The sequence below is a fragment of the Pleurodeles waltl genome, chromosome 7 (assembly GCF_031143425.1).
Source record: "Pleurodeles waltl isolate 20211129_DDA chromosome 7, aPleWal1.hap1.20221129, whole genome shotgun sequence".
Classification (NCBI taxonomy): domain Eukaryota; kingdom Metazoa; phylum Chordata; class Amphibia; order Caudata; family Salamandridae; genus Pleurodeles; species Pleurodeles waltl.
In genome coordinates this window covers 1,349,054,034-1,349,070,931 of record NC_090446.1, presented here as the reverse complement: position 1 = coordinate 1,349,070,931, position 16,898 = coordinate 1,349,054,034, and the positions used below count along the sequence as shown (strand labels likewise).

At 44.8% G+C, this 16,898-nt stretch overlaps 1 protein-coding gene across 4 annotated transcripts in view; it reads left to right on the top strand.

The window, feature by feature from the left end:
• PPP6R1 (protein phosphatase 6 regulatory subunit 1) overlaps positions 1-16,898 on the top strand; it is a 745,577-nt gene that overhangs the window by 390,499 nt on the left and 338,180 nt on the right. For all 4 annotated transcript variants that reach the window (XM_069200760.1, XM_069200759.1, XM_069200761.1 and 1 more), the window contains exon 13: positions 622-707. In XM_069200760.1, the coding sequence (XP_069056861.1) occupies positions 622-707 (86 nt within the window). The remainder of the gene's footprint in view (positions 1-621; positions 708-16,898) is intronic.

Here is a 16,898-nt window from a genome sequence, read left to right as displayed (position 1 = left end):
AGGGATCATTGCAAGGATTTTTACAGTTTGGTATTAAGTTAATTGTTCTCTGGTATGTTGTCGACTGAGATGAGGTTGGGTCTGAGGTACAAGTAATGAATGGCTCCTTTGTAGAAGGGCAATTGCATGTCTGGTGCTGAGGAAGATGTCATGATGTATGGTAGTCAGAAGCCACTCACATGCATCCCAACAGCTGTTTATCGGCTTGAGCCTTGTTTACGCCTAGATCCTTGCTTCTTAGAGAGATAATCTGAGAGAAGAAGGGGCTAACATAAAAAACAAACGTAAGGTCACTCAGAAATCTTACTGCCATGTTACTTGTAAGCAGTTTTTGCTCAATCTAAAATCCTACTCAGGTGCTTGCTTTCCATGTTTGCTGTATGTTATTCAATCTTCCTTTGTTGGAAGACTCAGTAGTAATCAAGGGGTAGTCTTAAATATGCAATCTACTTGTCTTTGTCTGCATCTCAAAAGTAAGGCCCTTAATTGAGGGTGAGTGCATATACAAAAGTCAGACAAATCTGCCTGATAATTTACTCCATTTATAGGTTTGAGAGTGAAGGATATTGATCCACTGCAGCATCATAAAAGCAAATTAAAAATGTAATCTCCTCTTTTCAGACTTGCCAGAGAATGAGCAGGTTCAGTGGGAGAAATTTACATCTGGATCTCTTGTGGAAGCCAATAAGAAGAACACAGTTGACTTGGTAAGCATTCTTCTCTCATAGGGAATTTCCATGTATAGTTTTAAGTGTTGAATAGTTCAACCTGCCTGCGCGGACCCCGAAGCACTTTTTCCAATATGTCTTTTGACATGTTGCTGTTGGCCTTTCTTCATGAAGGCCTGCTTAGTCATTTAAGAATGTCAATATGCAGCCTAAAGGACTACAGTGGCCAAAGTTCTTCATCTTGTTGATACAAGAGGGAAATAGACCAAGGAGACATGCACTCAAATGCATGAATATTTTGTAAAATAACAGAAAAACTCTTTCACAAACCCTTTTGTAATCTAAGATAAGTATAGGCCTAGTTTAAATTTGATGTAGCCTTTTGTTAATTTTCTTTCTTGACATCAGGCTATGCACATCAGACACTTTAGCTGCAATTCTGTTCAGTTCCCCTTGTGTGGACTACTCTCCTCCACTCAGCGCACACAACATGCACATCAGTCCAGAGTATTTTCATCTTGGAGTTTAAACCATTTATTTTTATGTATCCTATTGACTGTAAATTGTCATAAATTGGCTGCTTAGCAAGCCCAAATATCAGCCTCTTTGTTTATGAAAGTCCCCTGATTGATTAAATCAAAGCTGGCGTGCTATTACTCTACATCCAGATCAGTTCCAAAAAGTTAGAGCCTGCCAAGATACCTTAAAATGAGGTTTCAGGATGGACTGCAATTTTCATAAAGTTTTCTAGTTCCAGGAGTTACTGTGCTTTTCAGCATAGCTCTCACAAAAATCTTTGCCATATACTGGGCCACTTAATAGTTATAATACGAAAAACACAATTGAATTACCCCAAACCCTTTATCAGACCCTACCTACAAGTATCACTGGTCAAACTGTTTTAGCCATTGTACTATATAATTGTGCCCTTAGCAGTAAACTACAATCCTCCCACTGTTTGTGAACCCTTCTTATCACCTTGTTGAAACCCAACAGTGTAACTTATAGCTCATCTAGGGTCACATGTATACCAAGAGAAACAATCACTCTTGCATAATTAAATGTCTAGGACCCATGTAAAAACATACCCAGACTACATAATTGTGTTGTACATAATTATTGCTTTCTATTTCACCCCATTCAGATAGCCATCATTGCGCTAATAGATCTTTTCCTTATCGTTTGCCCAAGCCTTTTTTAAAAAAAAAATTTTTTTAAGGTCAACCTCATGTATACTTTTAGTATACTTATGGCTTAAAGCGATTTCACTTGTTGGTTGGAGTGTCCTATAATAATTTGTTCTCACTAGTGGTCAGTTATGCCTTTTTCTGTTTCAGAGCAGTGACCAACTACTGTATTATTCCAAATTGGTTTCTTTATCTGTTGCTGTGACAGACTATTTTTGTTACGTTTTTTGGTGCTCCTCTTTCACTGTGGGTGATTTAGGCTGGTAGCTGACTGTTTTTTATTGCAGCATTACGCTCTCCCATCTCTTCCCATGTTGCTGACATTTGTTTTGGCTTTATTCTGGTGCTGTTCTTGTTTACCTTTGGCCCCTAAAATAAGCTTATTTTACAAAGGAAACTCTGTCATTTAGCCCACTGCTCACTAAAGCCACAACATGCCCTTTTGTTGTAGAATGTAGTTAAACCTAGAAGCAATGATTTGAAACCTGCTTAGCCTTGCATCGCATCTCTAGTCTCTCTCTTTCCAGGGCATCTTCCTGCCAGCACTCACATCGACATTGCATTGCTTATCTCTTTTACTGGGGCCTTAAATCCTCAGGCTGCTCTGCTCGTTGAAATGCAGGGAAAGAATGCCTGCAAGACTTTTAATTCTGTTAAAATAAAACGAAAATGCTTTTGTAGCCTTATTTTCCAATTTCTGTTGATGTTTACACAACGCGAGGTAGTGCAGTCATCTTCTCGTCTTTCCTCAAGGGCTTGTGATTGCTTATGTCAATAGCTGCCAGTGACCACCAAAACATGTCTGGAAAAGAAATTATGCGACGGGGATGACCAATTTATTTGGCAAGAAAAGTCCAGTTCTGAATTTACAATGCCAACAGCTCTAACTCGAGAAAATGCGAGGCCTGTTGCATTGCAAATGCTTGTCAAAATTATCTGTTGTGCAAAGGAAAATGACAACGCCCTAAATTGACAGGGACTGGTGCAAACTGATGTCTGTGATGGACCCTCTTGAAGCCTGGTTCCTGGTGTCAGACTATGACTCCAAGGCCTGCAACAACTCTACCCAGATCAACCCGAAAGCCATACAGTATTGTGAGTTAAAAGTTTACATTGCCAAATACAAGACTCCATGCCACAACTGGTCCAAGTTAAAAGGAAGAACCCTTTTCCGCTCCCAGAGTTGTTCCTGCAGCAGATCATCGTCTTGGTCAAAGTCTTCAGGTAAGTCCAAGAAAAGGCACAATAATCCAAAGGGGGAATCTGGCCCTTCTTCAGTGCCATCTGTGGCTCTTGGAACCTCATCCGGTTTAGTTCTGGCTCCGGTACAAACTTAGGTTCCAGTACCATCACCTATTCCAGTACCTTTCTCATTAATGCTAGTGCTTGAAAAGGATATGCAGGCCTATAGTGATAGCAGACTCATAGTTGAATTCACCTCGAATGAGATTGCACCCTGCTTCGATTAGTATGCAGGCTTTCAACAGCTCTTCCGATGGTAATACTTTATCCTTGCAACATGCTAGGGCCCAGACTTTAAATATTCTTTTTAGCACTGAATCGCACAATGATAACTACAATGACGAGAATGACTGTCCTCCACAGTTTTAGCAGCACAAAAGGATGATGGACGGAGTGCTGAACAATGCCAACACTCACCCTCAGTCACAGATCTGGGTTTAATCCATTGTTCTTTTGCTCACTGTGCCACCCCAGTTTGGGGTTCCTTTAGTACCCTATGCCCTAGTTGCCAGAGGTACCATTTACTAGGGACTTATAATGGCAACTAAAGGTTTGCCAATTGGGAAAAATTACTGTGCAGTTTTTGGTGAAAGAGATCTGACAATGGAGACTTGTTTGGCAGGGACCCAGTGCACTTTCAGTCGAAATTGCACCAGAAACCAGCCAACAATGTGTGTGTGTGTGTGTAGTGGGGATGGGGAGGGCATTTTCCTACACAGGTTTACTAAACACTACTGCCTGGAGAGTCCGGTCCAAAGGGATGGGTACCTTGCCCATTCGGTTGTGCAGGATTTTAGTATGATCTTCGTTTGCAGCCCACCTCTGGGTCTGGTATGGTTGGGCATCCGTTCTGAGGTAAAGAATATGGAGCTAGAAGTCTCTCTCAGATGAACAAGTTACTTAACTTTGTTAACAAATTATCTGGTAAAAACATATTGTAGTTGCAGATTCCTTACCGACCCACCTATCCTCCCCACTCTGCGAACTGATTTCTAGGGACAGGGACTTCAGTTTCAGGGCTCTAGTTCTGGCGCACCAGGGTCCGTGTTCTTCATTGCTCTGCGCTTCTGTCGTGGAAAGTCATGAAAAGAAACTGATGACAGCATTCCGGGGTGGCTCCTATACACAACCCACAATGTCTCATCCGTGACCACAATACCTACGACGAACAAGGAGTTTACCAACGCCACCTGATGGTGCCCAGGAGTACTGCTCGTGAAAAATCTCCTGCGGGTGATAGTTCTAAGGTAGGGAATCTGCAACTAGAATATGTCTCTACCAGATAATTTGTTACCAAAGTTAAGTAACTTGTTCTACAGGTTTCATTGACCCCTTCATGAGTATATGCCAGGTCCTCATGGGCTTTCCTGATTAAATGTATGTGAGAAGAAATTGTTGAGTATTATCATATCTCCTACTCTAGGAAGAGTAACTACAGGAACATTGTCTGAATTAAGAGTGTAGGATATTTTTAGGTGCAAAGCCTGTCGGGTAGCTATCCACCTTGTATATTTATAGTTACTGTTAAGATATCTGGATCGATCATTGTCTGAGATCTGGTTAGCACTGCTACTTGAACAGTCTGAATTGCACTTAAGTCAGACACACACAGTTCCTTTTGGTTTGAACACCATCACACTGATATGCCAAAGCATGCCTCAAATAGACCAGTTGCAGCTTATCTTGCAAGATAGCTACCTTTTCACACGGCTGTTTATTCTTAATAGTTTTCCCTTTGAATCCTTGAGGCCATTCAAACGCCAGTGCTGTAAATCAACATTGTAATCTTGCACACAGAAGGACAAATTGGACACTAATAGGGTGTGGACTGATGGGTCAGTCTTTTGTAATGCAAGTATCTGGGCATTAAGTTCAGCGATTTCTACAGTGCTATCACTTATTATTTTAGTATGAGTACGTTGCTGATGAAACTCCCCATCTTTCACAACATCGCTTGTATTTTCTTCCTAATGTAGGTTTAGCAGAGCTATCTGTGTAGAATACACTCTGGGAAGACTCCGATAAAATAGATTGAGCAGGATCAACATGTTGTTCATACTAGAGGAATGGTTGTGTACAAAGAGTAAGATCGTACTAAAACTTTATGTTCGATGGCATGCGTAGCTGCAGATACACATGCTGTGCATAAGTCTGCCATCCAGTGTTGGGCTCGGAGTGTTACAAGTAGTTTTTCTTGGAAGAAATGTTTTCGAGTCACGGGATCGAATGACTCCTCCTCTTTGTCTCCATTGCGCATGGGCATTGACTCCATGTTCAATTGTTTTCTTTACGCCATCGGGTTCGGATGTGTTTCCCTTCGATCCGATAGTTCGTAAAAGCTTCAAAACTCTTTATTTCTCATCTGTATTGTTTTGATCGCGTTCTACCTTCTATCAACACTTAGGTACCGTCGGATCAAACATCTTTACTCGCCCTTCGGGGTGCCCGTGCCCAACTCTGGCCTCGTCGGGCCGACCGTGTGGAAGCTTCATGGACCGGACTCCATTCCGATTCTGTCCTCGGTGCTACGCTAAATTCCCTTACACGGACCAACATCTCGTCTGTAATTTCTGCCTTTCCCCAGACCATCGGGAAGAAAATTACGAGGCCTGCAGATCCTTCCGATCCAATAAAACGCTCCGAGACAGAAGAGCACGGAGACTCAAGATGGCATCCAAAAGCACCAAACGTCTCTACGTCGAAGAGAAGAAGATCATGCAGACTGCTGTCTCCGTTCGAGGATCCGACTCAGACCAGGAATCCAAGGAGGACAGACCGGTCACGGCAGGACAGCACGTGAGTATGCCTGCCCCTGTCCCAGCCAGGCCAAAATGTAAGGCCTTGGGGGCCGCCACTGCCCGAAGGCCATGACTCGACCCGAAAAAAGAACTTTGGTGACCAGCCCAAAACTTCGCCACCGAAAAAGGCCACTCCTCCGAAGCCATCGGACTCGAGCCGAAGCTCTGTCTCCAAGCAAACATCACTCTTTTGAGTCAAAATCTCGAAAATCGTTTTAGGAGCTGAGGCCATCCTCAAACTCGACTTTTTCGATACCGAAAAAAACAGCTTTGGAGCCAAAAAAGCCTATTTATACTAAGGAGCATGGACTTTCACAAGTACTTAAAGAAAGCCACAAAACTACTGAGGGGGACTCACAAATAGAGACAATGGATGAAAGGCAAGCCAGGAAATTGGACCATAAAGAGACTGGCAGAATTTTAACCGCACCTCCTACAAAACCAAAGAGGAAATTAGCCTTTCAAGAGGAATTGGACACTACCCAACCTCCAGCTAAAGTGCCAAGAACAAAGGAGAAGCCTCCACCTCCTCAATTTCCTCTTCCTCGATTTCCTCCTCCTCAGTCTCTTCCTCACTCTCCACATTTACATATCTATCCGCCTACCAGTCCTACACCTATGCAGTCACCATCACACTCATTTAATTTGCAGCAGGACAATGTGGATTCATGGGACCTTTATGATCCAGACCCCATCCCAGACAATAACCCAGATTGCTATCCCTCTAAGCCTTCACTACCAGAGGATAGTACAGGCTACACAAGTCATAGCTAGGGCGCCATCGTATCACAATGTTGACATGCAAACTGAGCCATTAGAGGATGATTTCTTATTTAATACACTCTCCTCTACGCATGCAACATATCATTCACCTCCTATGCTCCCCGTCATGCTAAAACATGCTAACCAGATATTCAATGAGCCAGTAAAAGCAAGGATAATCACTCTTTGGGTGGAGAAAAAATATAAGCCACCTCCTTCCGATCCTGTCTATATTACCCAACAGTTACCTCCAGACTCGGTAGTTGTAAGCGCTGCCAGGAAAAGAGCAAGTTCGCAGTCGTCAGGTGATGCACCCCCACAAGACAAGGAGAGTAGGAAGTTTGACGCTGCAGGGAAAAGGGTGGCATCTCAAGCAGCCAACCAGTGGAGAATAGCCAACTCTTAAGCATTGTTGGCTAGATATGACAGGGCCCACTGGGATGAAATGAAAGACATAATCTAACATCTCCCCAAGGAATAGCAAAAAAGGGCGCAACAGATAGTAGAGGAAGGGCAAGCCATCACTAATAATCAAACCAGGTCAGCTCTAGATTCTGCAGATACAGCAGCCAGAACCATCAACACTGCTATAACCTTAAGGAGACATGCATGGCTTATGTCTTCAGGGTTCAAGCCTGAAATCCAACAGGCAGTGCTCAATATGCCGTTCAACCCAAAACAACTTTTCTGCCCAGAGGTTGACACTGCAATTGAAAAGATGAAAAAGGATTCAGACACCGCAAAAGCCATGGGTGCACTGTATACCACACAATACAGGGGATCCTTTCGTAAACCCCAATATAGAGGTGGGTTTAGAGCCCAAACTGCCGAGCCATCCACCTCACAGCCAAAGTAGGCCTACCAACCTCAATACCAACGAGGTGGTTTCAAAAGCACTTAGAGGCCAGTACCCCAGAGGCAGGGGAAAATATCAAACCTCAAAACAAGCCTCACAACAAACTAAGCAATGACTTGTGCCATTCCTTCCCAATTGACACCTCACCTGTGGGGGGAAGACTGCAAAAGTTCTACAACAATTGGCTAGACATTACCACAGCCAGCTGGGTATTATCAATTATCCGCAATGGCTATTGCACAGAATTGACACAAACTCCACCAAATATTCCACCAAAACCACACAAGCTGTCCACAGACCGTATCACTCTGTTGCATCAGGAAGACAAATCTCTATTACTCAAACAAGCAATAGAAGCTGTGCCACAAAATCAAATAGGGACAGGAGTTTACTCACTGTATTTCCTTATTCCCAAAAAGGTCGGGACCTTAAGGCCAATATTAGATCTCAGAATCCTCAATCTTTACATCCTGTCAGAACACTTTCACATGGTGACAGGATGTTATCCCATTACTTCAACAACACGATTTCATGGCAACATTAGACCTCAGAGATGCGTATTTTCACATACCCATCCATCCAGCACACAGAAAATATCTCAGGTTTGTCATTCAAGGAAAGCATTATCAGTTCAAAGTGTTACCCTTCGGAATAACAACAGCTCCCAGGGTATTCACAAAATGCCTGGCGGTAGTCGCAGCCTACCTAAGAAGACAACACATTCATGTCTTTCCATATCTAGACGATTGGCTAATAAAATCAAACAGTCATACACAGTGTCAAAACCATGCGCATTATGTAATACAAACCCTGCACACCCTAGGGTACTCCATAAACTACCAAAAGTCACAACTACAACCTGCGCAAATTCAACAGTATTTAGAGGCGATACTAAATACTCAAAAAGCGCTTGCAAGCCCAAATCCGCAAAGAATACAAGCATTTCACAATATATTGGCACAAATAAAGACATGCCAACCATACACTGTCAAATTTGTGATGATAGTATTGGGTATGATGGCATTCTGTATTACCATAGTTCCACATCCAAGACTAAACATGCGGCCCTTGCAACAGTGCCTTGCATAATAATGGTCACAGGCACAGGGTCAACTTCAAGATCTAGTGCTGATAGACCGCCAAACATACCTGCACCTTCAGTGGTGGAATTCCACAAATCTAAACAAGGGTGGCCATTTCAAGACCCTGTGCCTCAGACCATACTTAAAACAGATGCATCAATGATTGGCTGGGGAGCTCACCTCAACAATCACAACATTCAAGGACAATGGGATGCCGAACACAAACAGCTACACGTAAATCACTTAGAGTTGTTAGCTGTCTTCCTAGCACTCCAAGCTTTTCAGCCTCTTCTCACTCAGAAGAATATCCTTATCAAAACAGACAACATGACAACCATGTATTACTTAAACAAGGAGGGACACATTCGTCCCAACTCTCCCGCCTAGCCCAAAACATTTGGAAATGGGCAATCCACAACCAAATTCACATGGTAGCACAATACATTCCAGGGATAAACAACCAATTGGCAGATGTTCTCAGCATAAATCATCAACAAACACACAAGTGGGAGGCTGACCCTCAAGTACTTAAAAAATACTTTCAACAGTGGGGAACACCGGACATAGATCTGTTAGCCACCAGCGAAAACACAAAATGCCAAAACTTCACATCCAGATACCCACATCCCCTATCCAAGGGCACTGCTCTATGGATCAATTGGTCAGGGATATTTGCTTATGCTTTTCCCCCTCTCCCACTCATTCCATTTCTAGTCAACAAACTGCGTAAAAACAAGCTCAATCTGATACTCGTAGCGCCAACGTGGGCACGTCAACCGTGGTACACAACACTATTAGACCTGTCAGTAGTACCACACTCCAAACAGACCAGATCTGTTGAGACAAAACAAAGGGCAGAGAAGGCATCCAAATCCCAACACACTCAATCTAGCGATTTGGCTCCTGAGGTCATAGAAATTGGGTATCTACAACTACCAACTGAATGTATGGAAGTAATTAAGCAAGCAAGAAAACCACTACCAGACAGTGCTATGCCAACAAATGGAAAAGATTTGTATACTACTGTCAATCTAAACAAATTGCCCCTCTTTCCGCATCAATACAAGATATTGTATGCTATTTGCTTCATTTGCAAAAATTAAATTTAGCTTTTTCTTCCATAAAAATACATCTCACTGCAATTTCCCCATATTTGCAAAATATACAGCACAGTTCGAGTTCGAGATATCAAAGCCTTCATGGAAGGGTTAAAACGCATCATCCCACCTAGAACACCTCCAGTGCCTTCGTGGAATCTAAACATAGTGCTTACGCAACTTATGGGCCCACCATTTGAACCTATGCACTCATGTCAAATACAATTCTTAACATGGAAAGTCGCCTTCCTAGTCGCAATTGCATCATTGCGAAGAGTGAGTGAAATTCAAGCTTTCACAATTGAAGAACCGTTCATACAAGTACATAAACATAAAGTCGTACTACAAACTAACTCTAAACTTCTTCCTAAGGTAGTATCACCTTTTCATATCAAACAAACAGTGGAACTACCAGTCTTCTTCCCACAGCCAGATTCTGTGGCAGAGAGAGCCCTGCATACATTAGATATTACAAGAGCTCTAATGTATTACATAGATAGAACAAAATCATTCAGGAAAACTAAACAGTTATTTGTGGCCTTTCAAAAACCTCATACTGGTAACCCCATTTCAAAACCAGGTTTAGCAAGATGGATAGTAAAATGCATCCAAACATGTTACCTTAAAGCTAAAAGACAACTTAGTTGCACCTAAAGCACATTTCACAAGGAAAAAAGAGGCTACAATGGCCTTCTTAGGAAATATACCAGTGGCTGAAATATGTAAAGCAGCTACTTGGTCAACACCACATACATTTACTAAACATTATTGTGTAGATGTTTTAGCAACGCAGCAAGCCACAGTAGGTCAAGCTGTACTAAGAACATTATTTCAAACAACTTCAACTCTTACAGGCTAACCACCACGTTTATGGGAGGAACAACTGCTTTTTAGTCTATGCACAGCATGTGTATCTGCAGCTACACATGCCATCGAACAGAAAATGTCACTTACCCAGTGTACATCTGTTCGTAGCATGTTCCGCTGTAGATTCACATGCACCCTCCCACCTCCCCGGAAGCCTGTAGCCGTTTAAGTTGCACAAACACTTGTACATATGTATATGTGTGTATATATATGTTCAATAGCATGTGTAGCTGCAGATACACATGCTGTGCACTGTTCCTGCCATCTAGTGTTGGGCTCAGAGTTTTTAAAAGTTGTTTTTCTTCGAAGAAGTCTTTTTGAGTCACGGGACCGAGTGACTCCTCCCTTTCGGCTCCATTGCGCATGGGCGTCGACTCCATCTTAGTTTTCTTTGTGCCATTGGGTTCGGACGTATTCCTCATCACTCTGTATTTCGAATCGGGAAAGTTAGCGAAAGTATTGAAAATTCAACGGTATTGTTCTTGTTCGGTACCGGTTTATTGTTAGTGTATCGGCACGACATCAAGACCGCTTCGGCGGCCCTTTGGGGCTTCCACTCTTCATCGAGGCCTGGTCGGCCCGACCACACCCGTCGTCCCAGACTAATGGACCGGACCCCCTTCCATTTCTGTCCTAAGTGTCACGCAAAGTATCCTTATACAGACCAGCACCGGGTCTGTAACCTGTGTTTGTCGCCTGAACACAGAGAGGATACTTGTGAAGCTTGCCGAGCGTTTCGATCGAAGAAAACCTTAAGAGATCGACGCGCAAGAAGACTGCAAATGGCGTCGAAACCGAAAGAACAGCTTGACGTCGAGGAGGAAGAAGGAATCTCCATCCAAGAAACAGACTCGGATGAATCCGACAGTGAACGACCCTCGACAGTGCAAAAAACTGAGAGTAAACCTGCCCCATCCCAGACTCAGGGTCACAGCAAGAAACTCAAGGCCATGGGGATGCAACCGACAGCAGGCCATGGCTCAACCCACAGAAAGGAAGGTGACCAGATAACATCGGCACCAAAAAAGGCCAGAGTTGGCAAAGACTTCCGACTCCGGTCGAGATTCCGGCACTGAAACATTTAGACACCGAGTGATCGAATCGACCAAACCCCGTAAAAGCTCCTCTGATCCGAAAAAGACTATTATGTTAGAAACTTTGGTACCGAAAAAAGCGGCCTCAGAGCCAAAACGAACCTCATACACTGAGGAGCAAGGGCTTTCCATGCAACTCAAGGAAAGACATAGATTTGAGCAAGAGTTGGATATAGAGGAACCTGATAAAAGACAACAAAGGTTACATATCCAAAAGGATACTGGCAAGATTCAGACTTTACCTCCACTCAAATCTAAAAGAAAACTTGCATTTCAAGAAACCGAGATGCAACCAATGGCCAAAGTGGTTAGAGACAAGTCACCACCACCACAGGTCTCACCACAACCATCCCCACTGCACTCACCACATATGTCACCAGTGGGAACACCGTTAATGCAGTCACCCACACATACTGGGATGACCCAAGATGACGCTGATGCATGGGATTTATATGATCCACCGATATCGGAAAACAGCCCAGAGTGTTATCCAACCAAGCCGTCACCACCACAGGACAGTACAGCACATACGCAAGTACTAGCCAAGGCAGCTACGTTCCACAATGTAACGATGCACTCTGAACCAGTAGAAGATTACTTCCTTTTTCAACACTCTGGCATCCACCCATGCATCCTTATCAAAGCCTGCCAATGCTACCGGGCATGCTCAAGCATGCACAACAGGTCTTCCAACAGCCTGTAAAGGGAAGAGCTATAACGCCTAGGGTCGAAAAGAAATATAAGCCACCCCCAACAGACCCAGTGTTTATGACGCAACAGCTCACACCGGACTAAGTGGTTGTAGGGGCGGCAAGAAAAAGGGCGAACTCACAATCGTCAGGGGATGCTCCACCACCTGACAAAGAGAGTAGAAAATTCGACGCAGCGGGCAAGAGAGTGACATCACGAGCAGTCCATCAATGGTGAATTGCTAATTCGCAAGCCCTACTTGCACGCTACGACAGGGCACACTGGGACGAGATGCAAGACATCATCCAGCACTTGCCCAAGGAACACCAAAAACGTGACCAGCAAGTAGTTGAAGAGGGACAGGCCATATCTAACAATCAGATAATGTCCACATTGGACTCTGCAGATACAGCACCACGGACTGTCAACACGGCCGTAACGATTCGCAGACATGCTTGGCTGCGGAGTTCTGGATTCAAACCAGAAATTCAACAAGCAGTATTAAATATGCTGTTTAACCAACATCAGTTGTTTGGGCCGGAAGTCGATACTGCCATAGAAAAAATGAAAAAAGACACGGCCAAAGCCATGGGCGCGCTCTACTCCCCACAATTCAGAGGCACTTTTAGGAAACCACAATTTAGAGGGGGGTTTCGGCAACAAACATCTGAACCTTCCACCTCCCAAACAAAACCCACCTATCAATCACAATACCAAAGGGGGGTGTTTGGTGGTTCCTATAGAGGACAGTTCCCAAGAGGAAGAGGGAAATTCCAGCCCGCCAAACCAAGCCCTAGCAAGCAGTGACTTCAATGTCATAACACCCCAACACTTGTCACCAGTGGGGGGGAGGCTAACCAAATACTACCACAATTGGACACACATTACCACAGACACATGGGTCCTATCAATTATCCAACATGGTTATTGCATAGAATTCACAACATTCCCTCCAGATGTGCCACCAAAACCGCACAGACTGTCTCAACAACACTTAGACCTATTGCACATAGAGGTCCAAACACTGTTACAAAAAACAAGCAATAGAGCTAGTACCCAATCACCTAAAAGGAACAGGCGTTTACTCACTATATTTCCTAATTCCAAAAAAGGACAAAACGTTAAGGCATATTTTAGATCTCAGAACACTGAATCTCTTCATCAAATCAGATCATTTCCACATGGTAACACTACAAGACGTAGTTCCCTTACTAAAAAAGGGGGAATACATGACAACACTGGATCTCAAGGATGCGTATTTCCACATACCCATCCATCCTTCTCACAGGAAATACCTAAGGTTTGTAATTCAAGGCAAACATTATCAATTCAAAGTGTTAACCGTTCGGGATAACAGCCCCCAGAGTATTTATAAAATGCCTAGCTGTAGTAGCAGCTCACATAAGGACACAGCACATGCACGTATTCCCATATTTGGACGACTGGCTAATAAAAGCCAACACTCAACAACAATGTCAATTTCACACGCAATACGTCATAGAAACTCTACACAAACTACGGTTTTCTATAAATTACAAAAAATCACATCTGCAACCATCCCAAATACAACTATACTTGGGAGCAACAATCAACGCACAAAGAGCCATTGCCACTCCAAGTCCACAAAGAGTACAATTGTTCCAAAATGTAAGATCAAGCATACAACCAAACCAACACTACAAGGTAAGGTTTGTAATGAAACTACTAGGCATGATGTCCTCATGCATAGTGTAAGGAAATGCCTCCTTGGCACGGTTACCCCCTGACTTTTTGCCTTTGCTGATGTCAAGTTATGATTTGAAAGTGTGCTGAGGTCTGCTAACCAGGCCCCAGCACCAGTGTTCTTTCCCTAACCTGTACCTTTGTTTCCACAGTTGGCACACCCTGGCATCCAGGTAAGTCCCTTGTAACTGGTACCTCTGGTACCAAGGGCCCTGATGCCAGGGAAGGTCTCTAAGGGCTGCAGCATATCTTATGCCACCCTGGGGACCCCTCACTCAGCACAGACACACTGCTTGCCAGCTTGTGTGTGTTGGTGGGGACAAAACGAGTAAGTCGACATGGCACTCCCCTCAGGGTGCCATGCCAACCTCACACTGCCTATGCAGTATAGATAAGTCACCCCTCTAGCAGGCCTTACAGCCCTAAGGCAGGGTGCACTGTACCATAGGTGAGGGCATAGGTGCATGAGCACTATGCCCCTACAGTGTCTAAGCAAAACCTTAGACATTGTAAGTGCAGGGTAGCCATAAGAGTATATGGTCTGGGAGTCTGTCATGCACGAACTCCACAGCACCATAATGGCTACACTGAAAACTGTGAAGTCTGGTATCAAACTTCTCAGCACAATAAATGCACACTGATGCCAGTGTACATTTTATTGTAACTACACCCCAGAGGGCACCTTAGAGGTGCCCCCTGAAACCTTAACCGACTATCCGTGTAGGCTGACTAGTTTTGGCAGCCTGCCACACACCAGACATGTTGCTGGCCACATGGGGAGAGTGCCTTTGTCACCCTGTGGCTAGTAACAAAGCCTGTACTGGGTGGAGGGGCTTCTCACCTCCCCCTGCAGGAACTGTAACACCTGGCGGTGAGCCTCAAAGGCTCACCCCCTTTGTTACAGCACCCCAGGGCACTCCAGCTAGTGGAGTTGCCCGCCCCCTCCGGCCACGGCCCCACTTTTGGCGGCAAGGCCGGAGGAGATAATGAGAAAAACAAGGAGTCACTGGCCAGTCAGGACAGCCCCTAAGGTGTCCTGAGCTGAGGTGACTGACTTTTAGAAATTAGAACTCCTCCATCTTGCAGATGGAGGATTCCCCCAATAGGGCTAGAGATGTGCCCCCCTCCCCTCAGGGAGGAGGCGCAAAGAGGGTGTAGCCACCCTCAGGGCTAGTAGCCATTGGCTACTAACCCCCCAGACCTAAACACACACCCTAAATCGAGTATTTAGGGGCTCCCAGAACGCAGCAAGATAAATTCCTGAACCTAAGAAGAAGAGGACTGCTGAACTGAAAAACCTGCAGAGAAGACGGAGACACCAACTGCTTTGGCCCCAGCTCTACCGGCCTGTCTCCCCACTTCTAAAGACACTGCTCCAGCGACGCGTTCCCAGGGTCCAGCAACCTCTGAAGCCTCAGAGGACTACCCTGCATCTAGAAGGACCAAGAACTCCAGAGGACAGCGGCTCTGTTCACCAAAGACTGCAACTTTGCAACAAAGAAGCAACTTTGAAACAACACACTTTTCCTGCCGGAAGCGTGAGACTTTGCACTCTGCACCCGATGCTCCCGGCTCGACTTGTGGAGAACAAACACCACAGGGAGGACTCCCCGGCGACTACGAGACCGTGAGTAGCCAGAGTTGATCCCCCCCCCTGAGCCCTCACAGCAATGCCTGCAGAGGGAATCCCGAGGCTCCCCCTGACCGCGACTGCCTGCTCCAAAGACCCGACGCCTGGTAAAGTCACTGCACCCGCAGCCCCCAGGACCTGAAGGATCCGACCTCCAGTGCAGGAGCGACCCCCAGGTGTCCCTCTCCCTTGCCCAGGTGGTGGCTACCCCAAGGACCCCCCCCCCCACTTGCCTGCCTGCATCGCTGAAGAGACCCCTTGGTCTCCCTTTGAATCCTATTGCGAACCCGACGCCTGTTTGCACACTGCACCCGGCCGCCCCCGCGCTGCTGAGGGTGTACTTTTTGTGTGGACTTGTGTCCCCCCCGGTGCCCTACAAAACCCCCCTGGTCTGCCCTCCGAAGACGCGGGTACTTACCTGCTGGCAGACTGGAACCGGGACACCCCCTTCTCCATTGAAGCCTATGTGTTTTGGGTACCACTTTGACCTCTGCACCTGACCGGCCCTGAGCTGCTGGTGTGGTAACTTTGGGGTTGCTCTGAACCCCCAACGGTGGGCTACCTTGGACCCAAACTTTAACCCCGTAGGTGGTTTACTTACCTGCAAAACTAAGAAACACTTACCTCCCCCAGGAACTGTTGAAAATTGCACTGTCTAGTTTTAAAATAGCTATATGTCATTTATGTGAAAACTGTATATGCTATTTTGCTAATTCAAAGTTCCTAAGTGAAATACCTTTCATTTTAAGTATTACTTGTAAATCTTGAACCTGTGGTTCTTAAAATAAACTAAGAAAATATATTTTTCTGTACAAAAATCTATTGGCCTGGAATTGTCTCTGAGTGTGTGTGCCTCATTTATTGCCTGTATGTGTACAACAAATGCTTAACACTACTCCTCTGATAAGCCTACTGCTCGACCACACTACCACAAAATAGAGCATTCTAATTATCTCTTTTTGCCACTATCTTACCTCTAAGGGGAACCCTTGGACTCTGTGCATGCTATTTCTTACTTTGAAATAGTACATACAGAGCCAACTTCCTACACATAGCAATTGTCCCAAACACAAGACTACACATGCAGCCCTTACAACAGTGCCTAGCAAAACAATGGATGCAAGCACAGGGTTAACTACAAGATCTAGTGTTGATAGACCGCCAAACACACTCTTCGCTTCAATGTTGGAACCCTATAAATTT